This window comes from Montipora capricornis, chromosome 2 (genome assembly GCF_036669925.1).
Source record: "Montipora capricornis isolate CH-2021 chromosome 2, ASM3666992v2, whole genome shotgun sequence".
Taxonomy (NCBI): domain Eukaryota; kingdom Metazoa; phylum Cnidaria; class Anthozoa; order Scleractinia; family Acroporidae; genus Montipora; species Montipora capricornis.
In genome coordinates, this window is record NC_090884.1 from 14,238,856 (window position 1) to 14,261,355 (window position 22,500).

The 22,500-nt window shown below is 38.5% G+C and overlaps 1 protein-coding gene and 2 long non-coding RNA genes across 4 annotated transcripts; 2 read left to right on the top strand and 1 right to left on the bottom strand.

The window, feature by feature from the left end:
• The first annotated feature begins 4,864 nt into the window (after positions 1-4,864).
• Positions 4,865-5,474, top strand: LOC138037799 (uncharacterized). Its single transcript, XR_011130104.1, has 3 exons — positions 4,865-4,947; positions 5,071-5,279; positions 5,361-5,474. It is a non-coding gene; the product is annotated as an uncharacterized lncRNA (long non-coding RNA).
• Positions 5,475-7,589: 2,115 nt separating this feature from the next.
• Positions 7,590-10,255, bottom strand: LOC138037800 (uncharacterized). The gene is made up of 3 exons (XR_011130105.1): positions 10,145-10,255; positions 9,874-10,013; positions 7,590-9,443 (listed from the first exon to the last, which is right to left on the bottom strand). It is a non-coding gene; the product is annotated as an uncharacterized lncRNA (long non-coding RNA).
• A 793-nt stretch (positions 10,256-11,048) lies between these two features.
• Positions 11,049-22,386, top strand: LOC138038917 (uncharacterized). Of its 2 annotated transcripts, none has more exons than XM_068885010.1 (3): positions 11,049-11,320; positions 18,934-19,349; positions 20,393-22,386. In XM_068885010.1, exons 1-3 carry the CDS (start codon positions 11,251-11,253, stop codon positions 20,618-20,620), a joined length of 714 nt encoding a protein of 237 aa, XP_068741111.1. In that variant the 5' UTR covers positions 11,049-11,250; the 3' UTR covers positions 20,621-22,386. The 2 variants fall into 2 exon arrangements, with proteins under 2 accessions (XP_068741111.1, XP_068741112.1); XM_068885011.1 differs by lacking the exon at positions 11,049-11,320 and adding an exon at positions 15,306-15,485.
• Positions 22,387-22,500: the final 114 nt, after the last annotated feature.

Sequence of the window (22,500 nt, forward strand, 5' to 3'; positions counted from 1 at the left end):
ACACTTCATAATTGGTCATTCTATACGAAGAATCCGACACTACCCTACAACTCAGTGGCTTCAAATTAGCCTCCCAAAAATACAGTTCCCTAAGACAATATTGATCAGGATAAAACTTGGAGTCCCAATCCTGGGTCGAGGCAATTGAAAATGAGCAGTACCTTGTCAGGAGTGTGGAAATGTTACCAAAAACTGCCCCACCAGAAGTAATCCTACCCACGAGTGAGGCCAACTACCCGTGGACCGTACCAATACCAAACGATTACTCAAGAGAATCTTATCAACAGATTTAGCGATACTATTTACCCGTCGCTCAGAAATAGTAATAGTCCCATTAATGGTGTTCCATATAATCCTCAACCATTCGAGAATTTGACTCGGACACCATCGAGACTCAACATTGTGATAAACCCTGACTTCCTTAAATCAGACCAAATATTAGTAGCTAGGACTGCACAGGTGTCATGGTCGGAATCTATCAACCAGCCATCATCAAGAAATAAAGTAATATTAACATCGTTGAACCTCCAATACTTCTCAAGTGGCTTAAGACATTTTGTAAAAATGTAAGGTGCAGAAGACAGACCAAAAGAAAGAACTGTAAACACAAAAAATCGGATAGAAGTTTCCCGTGGAAACTCCCATGCAAACACAAAAACCGCAGATGATCTGGATGAATTTCAATATGGTGGCACCAGCTTTTAAGATCAAAAATTATCATAAAAGAACCCTTTTGGAAATAGGATGAAATAGGATAAGGCAATCTTTCAAACTTCGTACTTGACTGTACGCTTAATAAGAAAATTGTTGATGTAACGGAGATCAAGAATTAACCTCTTTTTACCGTTGGGCTGGATGGACACACTCAAAGGATTGACAACATCAGGTGGCCTGTTTAGTTCCATAACCCTACCTGAACGTAAAAGCTCCAAAATGGCGCATTAACAAACTCGGAATGATCCAAAGCTGATCTATTATTGCGGGATGTATAGCCAGGGGGAGTTTGCCGAAAAGGCAAACGGTAACCCTCGCATATAACTGATAATATATATCTAGGGGTACCTATGCTGCACCAAAACTCTACGTGTCTTCTTAGACTACCTTTGACTTGTGATAAAGCTGCTCCACTACAGATTCTTCAAACTCACTAGCTTCTTTTACCTCCGAGATCAGAGTCGTGTAAACAAAACGTTATCACCTCGATTACTTTGAGCTTCCATCGACAAGACCTCCTGCTCCGGGTCTAACAACTGTGGCACTGCTCGAATAAAAGACCCCGGTCCTGTTTGAGGTGGCAGGCAAGGAGACTCAGCAGTCCTTGGCCCAGAGTCCTGGACGGTTGCAACGGTAGCAGCGGCTGGGACTTGAAGCATATTCTGAACGGCCTAAAATAACGAAAAATAAAATGAAAACAGGGAAAGAGGTCGAAGCGGGTGGGTGGGAAATGAACTAAACGCCAGGATGGAGAACGTGAGAGAGGGGAATTTAGCAACTCTTCTAAGCCTTAAATACTTAACACCAACTAACCACATAATTCGTGGATACACACGCCCTAACGTCGTGCTCCAACCAAACACGAAAAACATAAACTGCTAACGAACTGCATAAATTTCATACCAGCGGAAAATACATTTTCAACTATTTTCCAACGACTCAGGTTGTAGTGGTGTGGTCTGCTCTGTGTAGGAATGACAAGAAATAAACCACGTTTGCAATTGGTGCGCCGAGTAACGGAGACTAGAGAACCACAAAAACCGTTTAATTCTGTTTCGCATTTTCACTGCGCAGGTATCTATTAACGTAACAGATCTATTTTTCAACGATGAAATGATATATGAAATGAATCGTACATTGAACTGCGGATATGAAATCACGTGAAGCTACGATCCTCGCAGTTATGAACGCGATTTTAGCAATTGCGTAAAGAAGCCTGATAAAAATCAGGACTTCAACGGAATTTAAACCCGTGACGTCGCGATACTGGTACTAGAACTCGGACCCTATGGTATCAAAAAGACCATAATACGCTTTGTTTGTCCCTCCAATTTTTTGCATGCATAAGCATTGTTTCCAGTTTCTCTTGCGACCATTGTAAGTCCCAAGAGAAAATAAAAACAATGTTTATGCAAAATGTTGGAGGGATAAACAAAGAGTATTATGGTGTTTTTGATACTGGCTAATTCCAAGAATAGCTTTATCCCCGATATAAATTCTGTTCCTGAAAGAAGGAATAACGCTATTCAGGGAATAAATCTGAGATAAATTTATCCCTTCCTGGTATAACGTATTCCTCCTTCCAGGAACCTGCCCCAGAGCAAGAGTTCTGTGTCGTCACCATCACACTACAACGACGAACATTCTCAACCTGGCACAGCTCTTTTCATCATTTACTTTTGTATAGTAAGTCAATTGATATCCGTGTATAATAACCAAAATTAATCCTAACCTGACCCTAATTTTTCTCTAGGCTTAATTTAGGCTCCGAAAAAAGTTTCTTCGATTGATCTGAATGCATAATAATTCAACCTACAGGTAAAATGAGGATCACCAATTTAACTTAGGTAAAAACGGATTTTACCGGGAACTTATACTCTTTATTGAATAGTTTAACATGTAAAATGCGCGGACGCGAGCAACGAGCAAAATGATCGCACGTATTATATGTATTACCTTTTAATAAGTGCCTTACTATTCCACTATTACGCTACGTTCTAGTATTTTGGCTTCTTCCTGCATTGACTGAGAATCGTATCGATTGTTTAAGGCGCGTGCGAATGATGAAAACAAAACAGAAGAAACCACTCAAATGTCCTTTTTTTGACTGGATAAACGAAATGACGAGCAAGCGACAAGGAATGACAGCTTTGCATCGTGTTGAAATCAATTTATTTTGTTGAAAATTCCTGCTTTGTCCGTATTTGCTGTGTTCTAAGCCGCTCAAACCGGGACACCACAGTGTATTACCGTCTCATATTTTGCGCGTTTTCTTGACCAAATATGGTAAAATGGCGTAATCGCGGAACAATACATACATCTTATTCGAAGGTTTAACATATAATACGCGGATATTTTGCAAGTCGCGAGCAATGAGCAAAATGTCCGCGAGTATTATATGTTAAACTATCGAATAAAAGATTTATTATTCCACTACAAAAAGGGTGTTATTTTGCTTCAATTTTATTTGGTAAGGGTGTTTTTAAAAAAATGCATCATCTGTTGTTCAGGGCGCGTGCGAAAGATGTAAACATCTTTATTTGATAGGATTAACAAAATGACGAGTGACAAGCGATGACAAGCTAAATTCTCAGGCTTTGCGTTTTGTTGAAAACAACTTCTTTCATCGAAAACTCCCGTTCCGTCCGTATTTGCTCTGTTCTAAACCGGTCAAACCGGGCCACTACAGCGTATTACCGTCTCATATTTTGCGCGTTCTCTTGACCAAATGTGGTAAAATGGCGTAATAGTGAAATAATAAATGAAATGAGAAACATTTGTTAAGCAAATTATTATTGTTAGATATTAGACTCAGAAGTGAGAAGAGAAAAATGGGTAATGTTAAAATTACAAGATTAACACGTTAAACACAAAATAAACGATTTATTTCACTTTAAAAGGGATCTTTCAGTCCTTAGCCGAGGAGGATGGTAATCATCCCTATAGAATCCGTTGTGGCCGGGGAGCAATTCTTTAAGAGGATGAGCTTTAGTGGGTCTATCTTATTGAAGAAGTTGCAGTCTTTATCTTCAATTTAAGTCGATATCTTGGAATTGGCTTGGGTGGAATATCCACGTCGAAAAGCCCGTTTGCAGAAGAAATCAATTCGGTTGGATGATTCCAGCAGGCAGATCCGCAAACCTCGATGCTATAAGCAAAGATAAAAAGAGGGAATCAAATATCCCGTTGAGTCGATCTGGAGAATAGAAATAATACTTGCATTATATACGGCCGACTACGTGCTTTGGCCGATAGGTTGCCAAAATGTAGGTCCAAGCAAGAGGGGTTTTCCTGAAATGCACTTCCGAGTACCTTGAGCCAACATTTACGTATAATGTCCTGTACCAGTGGTGAATCAGGTTTGATGCGCTTATCATGCATCAGAATATCCCGCGTTTTTGGATGGTTCAGAGCCATTCTATTGCCCAAAGTTTATCTCATTGACTTCGTCCACTGTCGATTGGCTGCCTTAAATTCAAAGGTATATTTTTGTGCGGTTTACTGAATATGCGGAAAAAACAGATCTTCACAAGTGTTATTAAAATCCAAAGAGAAAATTGGGAGTAACCACGCATTTGATAATTAATCAACAATAATTGTAAAAAGCTTTAAATTACAAAGCTATGTATGGCGTTCTTTTCTAAATTGAAGCTTAATTAGCCCTGAAAAATGCATGGTTTCCCCCAATTTTCTTTTTGAAGTCCAAGAACACTTGCTAAGCTCTGCCTTCTCCGCATAGTTTTAAACCGCGCGAACATATCCCTGTCTTAATAAGCACCACCAATAGGAAATCCGAGTATCTCGAGATTCGCAGAACGTATGCGCAATAACAATATTAGGCACCGTCCTTAACTTATGGGGATACTAATGGTCATATCGTCAGCGAATTTCAACCTAAAGTTCCTTTCTGGGTTGGCCAATTGAATGTCGTTTACCATCTGAGAGAATAAGGTGGTACCAAGATCTGTTCCCGGACGTACGCCCTGGTTAACGTCCAAAAATCCCTTCCTTATTCCATCGACCATAACTCTCTGTTTCCTGTGATTCAGAAAATTTAGAATCCAATTAAGGACTGACATAAGGGTTTATGCGTGTCTGTTGCCTTAAGTTGATTAGCAAGGATATGATGGGGAACTGTATCGAATGGTTTCCTGGTTTGTGTGCGAATTCATCAGGTCTGATAAGAGGCATGAGAAATTCAGACTCAAATTTGAGTATCAGCTTTTCAAAGAGGTGAATAATTATGTTAGGCAATGAAATAGGTCTTAGTTGGTTGCAACTTTTCAATGGCTACTCTTTTGTAATTGGGTTTACTTTGCCGAGTTTCCATGAGCAAAAAACCATTTATTGTTGTAGTGAACGGTTGAACAGTTTCACAATCACAGGAACCAAAACTCTTCAAGTTCATATCCAATACGGACGACCATACAGACCAGGTGCATTTCGCCTTTGTCATCCTCTGACGAATCTTTCAACAGTATGTGTCTCAAGAGCTGGAATACATATGCCTACTGGTTTGGTTATTGACTGAGGAGTAGAATACGTCATTGTGCTCGGGCGTAAAAGTGAGCAGACATTTTTGCTGGTACATTTCCTCCCTGTGATATAATTATCAGTCACCGTGTTCTACCATATCTTTGTTTCAGTTCCATGTTTGTCTGCGCATTGATTGCATTTGACTCTTTGGCGAATCAGATTATTGATGAGTTCTTCTCCATTCCTGACTTGCTCATTTTTTTCTTACATTTTGTTTGGCGTCAAATAGGTTTTATTTAAATTTAATAAAGATGTCTGAATATTTCAATTTATATGATTTGAATTACAATTCATTGAATGACAGTAAGATCAAGCAACTCACGGTAGATCTCATGAAAAAGAAATATGTCTCTTGTTGGAACCAGACGCTTCAGCACTCACGCAAACTAAGTTTTACTCTCGTAAAACTCAGAATAGGTTGCCACAAACTACGCCGTTGAAAGAGGTAGGTACCAAAAAATCTCTCTGTAGTGGTAATAAAATTGAGGACGAAACCCATCCCTTACTGAATTGTACGAGATATTCCTCAATAACAAAAATGTTCTTTCCAAGATTGAAACAAAATGTAATAATATACGAAAATTATCTCATGAAAATTTGATATCACAGCTATTATGAGCTAATGCATTCTAATCATTACTATATTAACCTTCAATTAATTTTGTTCATCTCATCGTGCTTTGAAAATGTTTCGCTATTTTAATCTCACCTTATCAATGTTGTGCCATGATAGCTAAATTACAGTAATTATCATGCTTTCGACGCTTTTGCAAAAGTTGTAATGTTATAATCATGCAAATAAAGCTCAATGTTGTTGTTATTGTTGATGTTGTTGTTGCTGCGGATGAGTTAATGCTTTTCTTCTAGTGTTGTTTTAAGAGATTTACTCAGCAGATTAACTGCCTCATCCCAAATAGCACAGTAGTCTAAAAAGTTTCAATCAAAAGCTTTCAGATAGTGTTCACTTACATCTTGAACAAGCAACTGCTTTCTCTCAGCCTATCAGATCGCACCAGACTCTAACTCTGTCAGCGATTTTCATAAGGGTGGGTACTTGGTGAGAAATAAATCTAACCTTTTTCCACCCCGGGTTGGTCCACTTGGTTACCAGCTGCACTTGCCTCAACGTTTGTTGGGAGATCAGATCTTTCACTTTAAGGCAAATGGTTTCTCTGACAATTATTTTCCGTGTATTTGGATCTCTGTGGCGAGGACAAGCACACAAGAGGTTCCTTGAGTGAGACAAAAGGTCAGATTCTGGATAAACTGGGACTTGTGGATGGTAAACGGAGGCGATTAAGTATTAAGAACTGCTGATAGATACATCCCAGTACAGGTAACGACGACGCCTCCACCGGTAACTGGTTTTTACTACATATTATCATTCTGGACGAACTAAGAAGCTCTGAAATTTAGCCGGGTCTCCGATACGATGCATGTATCTATTTTGTTGGTAAAATGATCAATATCTAAGTCACCAGCTGCATGTGCTTTGGGGTCTCTGATGCATTGAATTCCTGGTCACTTTCACATGCCTTGATATGGTCCTCGGATCTTCCATTGAAATAAGTACAGTATTTTCTTTGACCAACAAGTACAAGAATCGTCAATGCAGCCATTTAAACAAAGGATATATCATAACAAAGAAATGAAAAACCTAAGACTCGTTTCATTGATTTCACAACAGTTTTAACCCTGTTTGGAAATTTGACATATAGTTTTTAAAAACATTATTGTAGCTTGCGCGTATCTAGAGTTACAGTGATGTAGTATTACATATTTGGTATACCAGAAAAAATCTCTATTTGCCAGAACTAGGCGCGCACAGAATAAATGGGTAATGATGACGTTTTCACACCAAATGCCCGCAAGTAAGTCTTGCGTACTGGTGACGTTGAGCAGAAAACGGCCGAGAGCGTGGTACATCGGTAATCGGAAATCTCCATTTACGAGGTTCAGAATATCTTGCAATCTGTCACGGAGTTACGTTACGGCATACCGTACAATCTAGCCTTGGAGCAGCTATTCGAAAAGTTTGAGAAAGCTTTTGTCCGCCTTTGTCTTAAGTCGCAGGTAACGTGGTCCAGTGGTTAGAGCGTTGGGTTTGCATGCGGCTGCTCCGGGTTCAAATCCCGTTCTAACACCTGGCTTGGATTTGTTTCCGGTTGTCCCGGATTCAACTCCACCACACTTTGTAAATAGCCAACTGGTTGCCTCCCGCCAGTTGGGGTTCTTAATAATGTTTCTGTTAAGTTTGAATTGTTACTTTCTCCTTGTTAACAGTGGAGTGCCTGTAAACTAGCTTGATAGCTAAGTGCACTTCCACTATAAACAAAGCATTTATTATTTTTCTTTTTTTTAGTCCGTCGTAAAGTGACTAAATTATCTCACGACAAAGATAATCCTTTGGTTTGATTAAGAGTCGCGGGACGATTTAGGCAAAAATTTGTCAATTGGCGAACTTTGTCCTTTGTGCAAGCACGCACGAAACGATTTGTGAGACACAAATCACTGATGAAAGATTGAAAGATTCAGTCTACAACCAGCAAGTGTTGTTAGAAAAAAAAAACGATCGTTGTTGTTCCAAACATTAACATATTGAAGGCTCGCGACAGTATTCTGTCCTGAAGAGGTTAATGTTTAGAAAGAACCAATCTTGAACACGACTTTGAACGGCAAGAAAAAGCCACGAATTATTACCATATTTTTGCTGACCGTCAGTTTCAGTTCTTTCAAAGTGTCAGTAAACTTTCGAATAAATTATCGCAACATAGGAAACTCTTAACATGCAAACCATGTCATGGGTAACTGCATCGTTGGGGATATACTCTCAACATTTCCGAATTCTAATTTAGTTACCAGAAGAGTTTTTTACACAAATTTTTCACATGGTGTACTTATCATTAATATTAACCTGGCACCGTTTCATTTCCTTCATTTGGTTTAACACTTCATGTTTCTTACTATTTATTTGGTCATATAATCCTAATAACTGCGATTATATAATCCAGATCAAGGACATCTCAATAAAGTTACATTTTTAAAAAACGGTGGTCACATTGCGGCAAAAAGACTAATAAAAATTGACGTTGAGTTTCCTTTAGTTTCCGATGAATCGACTGGTATACACCATCGTGTTCGCCATGATCAAACTGTCTACTCACAACACGCTTTTCATATTCGGTACAGATTTGTAAGTTCTCTCCCCGCTTCAACATCAATTGCTCCGTTTGAATACTATACCTAACAGCTAGGGCCCCTTGTAGTGTCAATGACTAGTTTATCTTTATCAGCTGGTTTGATAACACCAAATTCAGTTCATGTTCTACTTCTCACCAACCCCAGCTCCACATTTACTTCGGAATTTGTTTGAACCAGGATTCGTTTTCTTTCCTTTTTAAGAGCCTTTTCATAAGAAGATATACTGAACGGTAGACTGCTACTCATCACAAGAGCATGAATTTCCTCTTCTCTTTTCTGGGAAGTTACTTAATAATGGCCGTGGCTATCTAGCATGAAATGAGTGAAGATCAAACATGTATCTTGGATTTTTTTGTAAAGTGCAAATTTATCTCGAGGGTGTCTCTTTGTCGTAAATGCCATGCTAAATCTCACTATAATAAATTAATTAAAATCCAAATTAGAAATGAAACTTTTTTTCTGTTGAAATGAAGAATGGCTTTAATCATTTATCTTCGTTCAAAAAATAAGACATTTTTCATTTTGACAAAGTGAAATAAACAAAGATTCTCACCTCGTGTTTCAGGCTTTCAGCCAGCGAAGGGAATAAGTTATGAGATTCTTGTTTAAGTGTGACCGGGGATTTTTGCATCCTCTTTTGATTTGAGTTCCTAAACAAGCCGTTTAACTGATATTTTTTAAACAGATAGGGCACGCCCTTAATCCCTGCAATGCGGGTGATCTAGGGATCTACTCTTGAGAAAACTCTTCACTGGGTTCGCGGTTGTCGTTCTTATCATATCAATGTATCATCGGCAAGGTTTACTGAAAACCTTTAATTTTTACTTACATTTTATAATACCTTGGTGTTGCTACTGAGTTACACAGGCTCAGTGTTGGTTTACTGAAAAACAGAAATCTTATGAAACGTCTTCGGTCCATCCGGCTCAATTTTTAACATATCCGTTGCATTGCACTGCAAACGAGGCATGCTACGTAACTTGATCTGACGTCTATGCGAATTAAAAGAAAGAAGAAAATAAACTAATTAAGTGATAACCAAGAATAATCCATTCGGTTCAATTTTGTTCAACATCTTTAGTTTCATTGCACTGCTAGCAAAGTTTGCCGATTTACTTGGTCTTAATCTGAGCTATACAGTAAAACGATTGATATAATCAGTACATGCAAGAAAATCTGAATAAGTCAAGGGGAAACAAATTACAAGTACTGGAGCTTTTTCATCCACGTGGTCAGCTTTAATGAAGTGAAAGTAAAATGTTGCTTTAAGGTTATAATTTGTGGTCGAACAATGATGAACGTAAGGTTCAATATCTACAAGATGCGTTTTGGAAAACATTATGACATTTCATTCCGAAAAAAAAAATTGTCCGACGGCATTTACATATCCTCGATATTTATTTCAGGCTAACTCCGGCTTACCTTAGGATTAAAGTGGTGAAAAGAATATCTCCTTTTTTGTGACATCAGAAAAAAAAATCACGATGGAAAGAGGCACCATATCTACTACTGGAAAGGCGTGGTTGACCTGTGTTGATGTGTTGATCTCGATTCCCAATTTCCTGCGGAACAAATACGTGTTATTCTGTGAAAACGATGAAACATTGATGCTTTGGTGGCGTTGGCTAATTATACTGCATTTAATTTTGAACAGGGAAACAACCAAACAGTGAAAACATTTTTTAAAGCTCACATTGTTTCTTGTTAGACCTTGTTCACTTATGCATTGGCCTCACTCAAGCCATGTTCGGTCAACAGGAAGTCTTTCAATTTTTTGTCGATACGACCCCAGTCAAGATCAAACACGCCCATATTATACTATTTATTCAGGCAACCTGGCCCGGCACACATTGATCTTTATATTAAGGTTACGCAAACGGGAAAGTTCTATAGTTTCATGTTCCGGTTTAGCTCACAGGCAAGATCTGCAACAAACTGATCTTTCGAGGCACTTTCCTTAAATGGTGCGCGAAAAAAGCGTTTCCGGTCATACAAGGAGACTCCCTTCCGATACGATTGAACTGTTTAAAGAACGTCAATACACACGATATGCAAATAAGTCGTTTTGTCGCAAAATGTGCCAATATCAATCTTATCTCTTTTTCTCGCTGGTCTCTAAACACTTCTCAGTTTTTGATCGCTGTTTTCCAAAGAGTAGAGAGAGAAAGAAATGATTAACTGAATCTTCTAAGGTCTCTCTTCACTGACACTCTAAAAGTCGTTAGCGTCACGCAAGCAGTTTGTTTTTATTTATTCTTTCGTCGCTTTTCCGGTCAGAAGACTGAGGGTTTGAGTTAATGCGGAAAAAATCTCTGCCGGCAGCAGAGGGGCAATTCAATATCAAAAGAATTTTTTACTTGAGTAGGAATCGATTAAAGTTTCAAAGAGAACGAAATAGTTTCTCAAAATGACTGTTAGCGCTGAAGGACGAAATAAAATGAGAAAAAAATGAAATTGAGAACACGTGTCAACGTTTTAAATATGAATTCCTTCCTGTTACACTCAGGCAATTAACATCTCAATCAAAATAAAATGTCAATCACAATCGATGAAACGAGAGTATAAATTAGGAATATACTTACACCATAAGCTCATCTTTTTGGCAATCAAACTTGGAAAACTGCAGCCAGCTTCCGATAGCACTAGATTCAAGTTCAGTTATTTTCTTTCCGAAGTAAGACTACCACTGTTTAAGCTCTTTCAGTAGCATCATTCCGTGAAAACTGAGTTCTGAAGGCTATTAGCTCTTTCACTGAATCCCGACATTTCGAAATAAACTTCTTTTGATCAAAAAAAAAGATGGAACTGGAGGACGGATTTCTCAGCGGGTTTTTGAACATTGCAGAGCTAGAGAAGTATTTTAGCCACGGTAAGTATAACTTGAAATTAAATCCCGATAGCTTTAGGTATTATTTCCTTTGCGTGCAATGTTTAAATCGTTGTTTCTTCGGGCTTATTTGTTTGGACAAGAAATTTTAGGAGTAGAGGGGCGTTTAATTCTTGGTCCTAACATTTCGGACCATTATCTATTTAATAACTCTAAATGCAACTTATTGAAAAGTCAGGTCTTAGAGTTAGGCTTTCCAGTCCTTGCGATGCATGCGCAATGAAACAAAACCAAAGCGGGCGAGAATATTGACCTAGAAAGCCTAGACAATTTGATAACGTTTCTGTCACGTTGCAAGAGAGAAACCCGACCATAACTAGATCTCTGATTTTTAATCTAAGGGAAACATGTTTTGCATAAAAAATTCTTTTATCGCTGCCAAACTTTATTTATACCACTTCTTTCTTGCCTTATCAAAACAGTTTTGAAGCTTTTGCTCTCCTCTTCTGTGCTTGATAAATCGAAACTGAAAGTCCTAAAACCTCATTTACAGAACAGATTTCGTTGTTTTCTAGTCTTTGTTTCTATGTGTTTTTACCACCATACCGTGATGGTGTCTCTCCATTCGTTGCCCTGTTCAATTTGAGGCCGAGAACGGAACCGGAGGTTTTGGCTCTGGTCATAAAATGACAGCATCACATCATGGCCGTCAATAATGAAAGTTAAATTTTACACTGATTTGAATAACTTATTTCTAACGCTGGTTTGCTGGTAAGTCATGCGCCCTCTTGGCTGTTGGTGCTCCTCCATGCTCCAAGAATGTCTAAAAAAATCCCCGGTTTTTTTAGTGCTAATTTCCATACATACGTAGAGCGAAAACACTATGAGGATCAGTATTAACACTGAAAACTCGATCCGACTCGATAAATCTAACGCCTCAGTTTTTCAACGCTTCTTATCTCTTGGTCGTATTTTTTTTTAAGTTCGTTTGTTTAAGTTTACTGCTTTACTTCGCAATCAAGTTATTGGCACATGAACTTTAGAATCCGGTTTAGTGACAGTCATCGGTAGCGTGGGTGTGCCCAGGTTGAAGTTGCCCCTGGTTTTCTGAGAAAGCTTGTTTAAATTCGCGTAATTTAGTGGCAATTGTTCCATGATCACGTATTCGAGTAGACTAAGTACCCATTACATAGCAATTAAAAATGTATGCGGTACTGAAAACTGCCATTGAACGCGCATCTTCACACAAATTAAATACCTTCACAAAAAACCGCTAATTCAGACTAGAATCAGACCTTGTAGTTGAACTGCAGCCTTGCTTTCTTTCTGCGACAAATCACTGAATTGAAGGAACGAAGACAACCGATAGACAACTAAAATGGTGAATAGTTCGAATGTGCTATTAAATTTGCTAACAACTGAATGACACGACTTCTGAGCAATGAGGAAGCAATATATTGCGATGTTAAATTCTATTGCTTTCAAGGCTTCAGTTCTTCGTCATTTTATCGACAGAAGAAGCGACGAGAAAAGAGAAATCAACCCGTAATGATTCATAAGCAACGTTCTGAATTTCAAAAAATACAAATTATAGACGTCATTGCGTTAAGTCAGTACAAAGTTCGGGCCTCGTCGTAAAGCAGGAAAAAGAGTGAAAAAAGAGACTGACAGAGAGCAGTTGACGATGATGAGTGGTGATAGAAGAGTTGATAACAGTGATTATCGATAACAAACTTTGTTTTCGCCCAGCTGGTACACGTGAATTTGATAAAGATAAACATGTGACCTTCCAAAAAATAATAAGTTGTATCATGAAGAGAAGGGAAACGGAATACACGGAGACAAACCTCTCGGACAGGGTAGAGAACTGGCAACGAACTCAAACTTCGTATAATAAGATAAATGATTCGAACCCGCAAGTGTCTCAAGGAAGAGTTCAAGGATTTCAAGTTTTCAAAGCAAAGAAAGTTGCCGGCATTTGGGGCTCGCCACATTTTTGTGTGGCTAAAACAGTGTTAACATCGTCCCCGATGTTGCAGGGTCCTTGTTTGCCTTGACACCCCGTGGAAACGCTAAAGGCCACGTAGACTAAGCGCACTGCCCCAAGCAGGAAGCGAAAACTTTAACAGAAGAGTCTTCCTATTACTTCTTAGGCGACTTTTTCAGAAATAACGGAATGTTGTCGAGAATAGTTATCCACCACCTACCAAATCCGGTCTTTTATTTGACCCTAAGGCTAGTGTCTTAATTTAGCGTTAACTCGAAAGAAAACAACACAGATATGAGTTGAGGATTAAGCTCTTTAACTTTAAATTTTTTTTTTCGAATCAGTGCACGCCGCGCCATAAATCAGGTTTAATTTTAAACGGCTTTTTGTCAGGGGCAACGAGTAGTAGGCATAATTTTATCCCCTAAAAAGTCTTCATCTGTTCGGATTTCCTAGCTGAAAGTCTAGTGATCCGAAAATTATATGGATCAAAACTTACCTTTTCGAAAAGTTTAGCCAGAAAAAAGGCTCCCGAAAATTCTAGGTGACCTTTTTAGGGTAAAAATCCGTTAAAAATAGGCAATTATACCATTTTTCAGATGTTCGAAAATCCTAGGAGAGGCAGGCAAGCAAGAAATTTTACAACAAATTTTCCGAAAATTCTAAATTTCAAATCGTCTTCCGAACAGATATTTTCCGAAAATTGACGTTGGGTGCCCCTGTTTTGTCGCTAGGTCCAGTTATTTCACAAAACTGGTCTTTCTCTTGACAGTTAGTGAATTACAGAAGTGGTAAAGCCATGAAAAATCTGATTTTGGTGTCCACGGGATACTGGGAGGCTATTGCTCTTTGGAAACAACCGCCTCTATCATTAAGACACTTTACTATGCGTTTGAGAGTTTCCAATGACAATTAGTTCCTCTGATAATACAACTAAGTCTTCACTACTGAACACCGCTGAATACACCTGCAATTAGAAGTAATGCCAAATTCAGTGCTAAAGGAAGATATTATCATCTTACTCAGTTTTGTTGGAAGCCTGCTACAAAGACCGGAACTTTTATTGAATACAGAATGCTCAGTGTGTTGTACAATTAGCCAAAGTCAAGATATCCTAAACAAGAAAATTGCTGATCTCCCCGGCAATATGTCAAAAGGATGCAATTAGAAACATACACCGAATTGCTAAAGGAAGATATTATCTCGGTTTTGTTGGAAGCCAGCTACAAAGGCCGGAACTTTTAACGGATACTCTATCATCTTCAGGAGTGCTCAGTGCATGTCTCAGGTCAAGATGTACTGAAGTCCTAAACAAGAAAATTGATCTCCCCGGCAAATTATCTATTAGGATTATCTCTAAGGATGCAATCTAAAATTTCAATCAAGGAATTCACTGGTGAACTGATCGTTTGATCAGGCAAGTTAAGCTGACTGAGGAAATTGTTCTTTTTCTCTCTGTTCTGTGTTTGATCACAATGTGTTGACTTAATAAATCTACGCCAGGTGTATTCTAACTCACTTTCTTACCATCAAGCTTTCGCAAGATATCACGGCACGGTAAGATATATCTGAGTATCCTCAAATAAGATATTTTTTAAAGAAAGATTAGCCGACCTTTTCGCAGAATATTCATGTGGGCCGGAATAACAAATATTTCTTTCTTTGCGGAAGCTGTAAGAAAGCCATTGCTGCATTTTGCTCCCCATTGCTCAATGATATTGGATCTCTGGCCCAGTATGATTGACTTGTTAAAACGTAACTACTTTTGGTTCAATTTTTTACCTTTGAAATCACTCTTAATCCACAATTTTTTAGATCGTTCCACACGGAAAAGTTTAGCTTCCAATGGTCTTCTAGGACAATGTACCGGATGTGTATCCACCGTTAGGGGACACGCCTTGTTTCGTCATCTGTAACGCAAACCTTTCTCCGTCCAAAAGGTGCATTTTAGGTCAACCAGATATTCTACAAATTGTTTAGTCCCCTCCTTTATAATAACTGCAATATCCCAATTCCGAGATTTGTATCAATTTCGAAAAAACCGATTTTTTATTGGGCTGCCCCGGTGCTTTGCGTGAATGATCGCAACACCGGAAGACACTTTTACTGTTGTCAAGAGAACATTCAAGCTGTTAATTTGTCAGTTTCGTGTTTGCGAAGCCGACTTCAGTCGTATCATTTCTTAGCAGCGTAACCTGAAGCATCGCACCCATTACCAAGGTAACCAGAATTTTTGTTGCACTTTAGAGTTAAAATAATAAATTTGAACATAATTAAAGCATCGCAGTTTACTTATATCTCAGATGGCTCATCTTTGTTTCTCAAGAAATAACTATGAAGTCTTAAATTTGTATTTTTTTTCTCATCGCTTTAAAACCTCTTCTTTTAAGAGCCACAGATCTAGGTAAATTATTTTGATAATTTTAAAATGTTAAGACGTTTTAACCGAGTTATACCATAGGCAGCCCAAGCTCGCGTCACTACAGACAGCCGTTGAGAATTTAAACGCGTTATAAGACTTTGTATGGGAAATAAAATACAGTCGATTATGAAGCCTAAAACTTAACTTTCATTCAATAAAATGAATCAAAATGACTCACCTCTGGTGTATTCCTGTGCCTTTTGGAGTTTATTTTACAGTTTCGGGAAGTCCGTGTTTTCAATGTTCTAAAACGAAGTCCTTGACTTCGTCTTAGAACATTGAAAACACTGAAAACACAGAATTCCCGAAACGGTGTAATAAGCTCCAGAAGGCACAAGAATACACCAGAGGTGAGTCATTTTGATTCATTTTATTGAATGAAAGTTAAATTGAGCATTTTTTAGGCTTTATAATCGACGGTATTTGATTTCCCATACAAAGTCTTATAACGCGTTTCTTATAACGGCTGTCTGTAGTGACGCGAGCTTGGGCTGCCTATGGTTATACGGAAGGTCGGGTTCCTGTTCTGTACTTTCGCTTAATGTGTGTTGAAACATTTAACGACAAGATTTATTCACTCTGCATCTGTTCAACCAAGTCTGATTTGTTTTTTCTTATTGCTTGTACTAATTTGTCTAGCTTAATTAAAGCAGTTTTCAAACTTCTTTCGGAAGAATTCAAGCAAGGCTGAAATTTTGTCTGTCTCGGCGGAAGTTGGTTTCACATGATGAAGCCTTTCCACGGTACAACTAATCATTTCCGGTTTTTTTTGTTACGCATCTGAAGAGGACAAAACGATCTAGCAAAGTATGCAATTTCAATTGGATTATCGTGACAATTTGACAGCTTGTATCTCCGGCTCCCAAACTTTTTTCTTTCGTCACTGCTCATATTTTATCCAGCGATTTTCAAGGAACCTGTGATTATGGGCGCGATCGATTGACCCTATTCCGGAATAAGAATACGTGGAGTGATGATTTAAAACACTATGTATGGCGTTTTGCAGCAACAAGAATAATAAAGCTGTTTGACAATATTGATGTGAATCCCCGCAAAAACGAAGGATTTCTAACTTCTATTCCATGTATTCCTAGGAATTCCGGAATAGGGTCAATCGAACGCGCCCTATGGATTACCGGAAGACTGCGTTCATCAAAACACTTTTCATTTCCTGTACTTTACTGAAGCATTTATTTGTATTTCCGCTTGATCGTAACAAAGACAAACAGAAGAAATTTCTTATTTTGTAGTCAAACTTGAAATTCTTTCTGCAGAAAGTAATGAATTGATTTTAATTTTTGCACAGTAATGCACTTGATTTATCTTTCATCGTAATTGGCTTCCATTTGACCAAGATATCGTAAATAAAATATTCCTCGTTTGACTTCCTGTCAAGCACAATTGTGTGCACGGCGCAGAAATGGTTGTACAAAAACGAAGATATCGTTGACGTCACCTATTGTCATTAATGTGCCGAGTAGAGCCTCATTGGCTGTCGGGAAAAAAAGGGTCTTTTGTTTCTGTGATTGGCACATTTGTATGACAAAAGCAATGTTTGTAAACAGATATCTTCCCTATAATGATCTTGTTTTACAACACCACGTCGTTGGCCTGTTTGTGTGTTGGACTTTACTTGGAGGATTGGTGTTTTATGTATGCGGGTTTAATTAAAAGTCGTTTTAAATTCTGCTTGGATTAGTTACATTATCTGTTTTTATAAATCAATTAGGATAGTACGCGCTTTCTCATTGGTCAATAGCTGTGTTTAGATGAGAGTATGCAAACAAGGCTGTGACATCACAGGAATTTTGACTGGTTATGTATTGTCAGACGCGCGTTTTGATTGGTTGGTAGGAAATATGAGCGTGTGTCGAGGAAATCTGATTCAATCAAGAAGTGAAAAAAAAAGCATTTTCCTTCATTTGTTGAATTATCTTTGAGAAATATTTTATGAAAGCAAAAGAGGATTTATGAGTGAAAGATATATATGAAATACATCATATATTGTACTGCGGGTATGAAATCAAATGAAACCATACAACCACGCAATAGAAATTTGCGCTCATCACTGCGAGGCAACATGGTTTCATTTGAAAAGAGGATTTATTTCCGTGCTTCCATAGCCTCATCTAAACACTCGGGGGAGTTGGGAGAATTGTCGACAGTTATGCACTTGGTAGTTACTAGCAGGTGTCAATCCATCATGCACAATTTTTCCGAGAATTTTGCAACGATATGATGTATGTTTCTGTACTTTATATATTTTCATTGATTTGTCTTTTTGATCCATATTTTAGTATGGCTTGTGCTTTGTTTCACGTTTCTCTTTCCCTTTTATGTCATCCGAACTGAGAGGTTTTCTAGTCCAATCGTTTTTGTCACGAAATCGAACGAAAGTTTCTCTTGATTGCGTGACAAAAACAAGGGCGCGGCTCGAGTGACGGAAAAGGGACTCCTAGAAGTCTAATTAACGTTCTGCTACTTTATTATTGGAAGATCAATATATTGATGGACAGGCTTTGCTTAGATTGTGTATGCGAGGAAACAGTCTCAATTTTGTAATAATAATAAGAATAATAAAAGCAAGGTAGTTTGGCCCAGTGGTTAGGGCGCTTGCCTTGAGATCCGGAGATCCCGGGTTCAAGACCTGCTCTGACCACTCGTTGAATTTGATCCTCATTTCTGGTAGTCCCTGGTTCAACTTCCCAGCTGCACTTGTAAATAATCAACTGGTTTGCCTCCAGCCAGTTGGGATTCTTAACAGTTATTGTTGTTCTGTTTCGTCGTTTCGTTGTGTTTCATTGCCCCTGAAAAGCCCCTGTGGGGAGCGGTAAACTAAGTATGTATTGTACACACGCTAACACCAACCCGGTGTGGCCAACACCCAAACAGCTGTCAATGGATGCTAACAGACCGGGTGAAATGGTTGTGCGCATGCGTGATGTGTTGGCCACACCGGGTTGGTGTCAACAGGGTATATGAGGGTGGAAATCTTTGTCTCTTGCGGCTACCTGGCAAGCAGTTTTGGCCATACGGAAGGGAGGATGCCGATTGGTTCAAATTTCATATGAAAATTCAAAGTTTGCTCAGCCAATCAAATTCTTCATCCTCTTGTATGTCTGTCCTCATTGGATGATCAAATCGGTAATGAAGATAAATCCACGGGAATGGCTTGTCATTTTAGCTAGGATCAACATACATTAGTTTTTGGTTTCCTAGTAACTGAAAATGAATTTTTATGCACAGATTGCGACATGGACGTATTCAAAGATATCAAGCCGTTCCAACCTCATCAGAAGGCTAAGACCGACTGTGACAGATACAACGAATCGCTTGCCAACGGATTCATAAATTGGTCAAATTGTCCTCAAACTCATCGATTTGTGGATATGCCACCTCTCCTACGCCTTTCTACAGCACCGAGAGAGGAAATAGTGTTTTTTAACGTTCAAAAATGCTATGAAAAAGTTCAATGCCGAAAGAATAAGAAATCAAAACAGCGTGTACAAGGTGCCACAATTAACCTGCGAGTGACAACTGACGCTCCCATAGCTAAAGTAGAAGTGTTCGTGGAGAGGCTGCCTAAGGCCGCTGTGCTTTGTGGGGATAGTAACGGCAGAGTTCCGCTCAAACTCAAGTTGGAAAATCTCATGTATTCTGATGTAAGTGCTTTTTTGTGTTGTTTCCCTGAATCACTTGCTCCTATACAATTTTGTATGTAATAACCAGAAGTCTTGATCTGCGATGGAATGTGGTCCATCAGCTTACGGGAGTACTTACATTTAGAATGGTTGTGGAACAACCAGGCGTGGTGGTCATCAGGCTTAATTTGATTGGCTATTATTTGTTGGGACCTAAATGGATGTAGATCTCTATCAGGGTAGACTGCAAAACAGTCGTTTTATTCCGTTTTCGGAAGGCTCGAAGCGCCGTAAGCGTGATCCTCGCGTCTGAAGCGCGCGAGCCTCACACGCCCACTTTGATGCGACTGTTTTGCAGTCTACTCTCAGTGCACATTAAAGAGCTAAAGCTAGGTCGCCATAACCTTTGGCGTTCAAATGTCATGATTGGGTTAAAAAAATACATTTTGATTGATTGTTCTGTCGGCTTGTTCTTTGAAATTTCGAGGCACAAATGGTGTATATCATTATGCAACGTTTTAAAGGATTGGTGTCAAGGTGCTCAAACGTTTAATCTTAACCAGTAACTGCTTCGGCATTATGATTTAGGCGGACCAAGAAAACACGACTTCCTGATCACACCTAGAGGAATAATAAAAATATTTTGAGAACTCGAATTGCTCAAAGATGTCCCATGAACAAATCTTGCGTTTCTTTTCTCGATTCCTAAACTTCGTTCGTCCAATTTACTTTCAATTTAAATCCAACCCATTTTAACTTCGAATCCAGTCCAATGACTCAGTTTAAGTATCAGTTTCTCTGCTGCCACAGATCCTGGGCCACAGTGTTCTAAGTTAACGGATAGTCGTAAAAGAAGAGATACTACTCATGAATGAATTTGAATTTCATATTTTTTCGAACAAGGCTAGTCGTAAAAGAAAAGATACTACTCATGAATGAATTTGAATTTCATATTTTTTCGAACGAGGAGAGTTACTACATTCCATTTGAAAGAGGTCTTGTGTAAGAAAACATCCTTCTTTCTGACGCTTTGAAGTTGACGGTATAATATTTGTTCTTTCTAGAACTATCAGAGGCAAGACCAGTACTTTTCTGTGGACCTGGACTCGGTGTACCACAACCCCCTGACTGGTAACCCTGTGTACAAGCTTTCCACTGTAGATTCAGAGAGGAGGAATCGCTTTTGGCTCGTTGCACATGTTGTGTATGCCGGTAATCTTAAAAGTCAGCCGTTTTATAGTGAACCTTTTTTACTCAAGAGCAAGAGAAGTTCAAGATCTTCTCCATATTGAGAAACGCTGCGTGAAATTCCTGTTCATAGTGGCAAACGCTTAATTTGAGTGGATAACGAGCCCAAGGAGTGTAAATATTTCTGATACATAATTTTAGTTCGACTGGTTTTTAATGAGATTTTAAGTGATCATCCGTTGTTTTGGATTTAATGACTTTCAACAACAGAATACCTACTTTCACTCAAATGTGCAGGGTTATTTTGTCTGGATGTAGTTCTTGCACCAGAGGAAATGTAGACATCACTCCTCTCAATAGCCTAGATCAGGAGAAAGTTTCTTTTTTTCCTTTTGAGTGACTTCTACAGCTATAACAAAGAAATAGAACTAAAGTAGTCTTCTTTGAGTTGGACTTCTAAAAACAGTTTCAGATTATGACTGAGAGTTCACTTCTACGAAGTGGCTTAAAATAAGCACAGAGTCATGCCTTGAAAAGAGTAGACTCTTTCAGTCTATTTAAAGTTCTGACGAGATATTTCACAATTTATGACGATAAATTCTATTATGTGACCAGCTCTTCTCTGCTGACGCAATCCTACAGAAGATAGCATCACAAGGTGACGTAAGCGGGTCTGAACGGGTTGACGATTAGCAACAATACTCTTAAAAAGTTGATTCTGTGATGCCGGCATGAAAGAGTGCCCACAACATCGAACAGAACGTACTCGACTTCTATTATCGGAATGAAGTTTCGGATAATGAGCTTTAGGAACAAGAATCTTACTTCCCTTAGCAGCATAAAAAATTGTTGCTGGGCAAATCTTTGGCTCTAGCTGGGTCAGTACGACACGACCTCCAGCCAAATATTTTCGCGTTAGGCCCACCCACTCAGTCGTAAGTACATAATATTTCAACAAGACCAAGTCAAAAAGGGTATTCCAGGATGTAAATGATATAATATATAAACTACCTGTAGTTGTTTCACGTCGGCAATATATATCAACCTTAAAATTACCAATCTACGGGAAATTGGTAATGATTTGTTTTGCCTTACTACATTTGTATATTTCATAACTAGCAACTTAAACAAAAACACAAAACAAACAGAGGCTACAAAAAGTTGAAATGGCCGAAGTACAAGAATAGTAACTTAAAGTGCTACTATGACCAAAAATCAATTTTACTTTTTCTTTGTATTTCAAAACTATGTTAACTGAACATTAAGTGACCGAGGTCTTAAGCCTTCATTTCAAAACCACACTTTATTTTGACTGAAATTTCCCTTTTTAATGGTTCGCCATTAATAACTTTAAAATCTTGAGAGAGCTGGATCGAGGAGAAGATGACGTCAAAGAGTCATTAGTTTAAAAGTGCAATGCGAGTGCAGGTAACTAAATAAAAAATGCAGCACGGGAAATTCGAACCTTCAGACTTTTAAACTTGTGTTTTGCATGTATAATAAGCTGCGTTTACACCCTGCAATTTTAAGCTAGTGAGTCTTTGACGTCATCTTATCCTTGATCCAACCCTCTAAGGTCCAATCGGTCAGTCTTGAACGTGACCAACGGTGGATCGTGAAATCCTAAACTTGCACTCAAAGAAAATAGCTCAAGATTTTGCGAGTCAGGTGTCAAGCAAACACGCTTTCAAAATTAATCTGAAGGAAAAAGAGAAGTGAATTTTTTTTATCATAGTAGCACTTTAATATTGTTATCCCGTTGTATTAAAAACAGGTATTTCACCTCCTTACGTAAACATACTAGTATGTAAAATATTATGCAGATAGAATAAAAATAAAGTAATTATTTAATAAAATGCGTGTTACGGTATGTCTATGGTCTTTGCCTCTTGGGGGCTTTAAAACCCTTTGACTCCCAAGAGTGATTGATATAAATTTTCTCCTCACAAGTTCAATACATTGTTAAGCAGACTGGTGAGGAGAA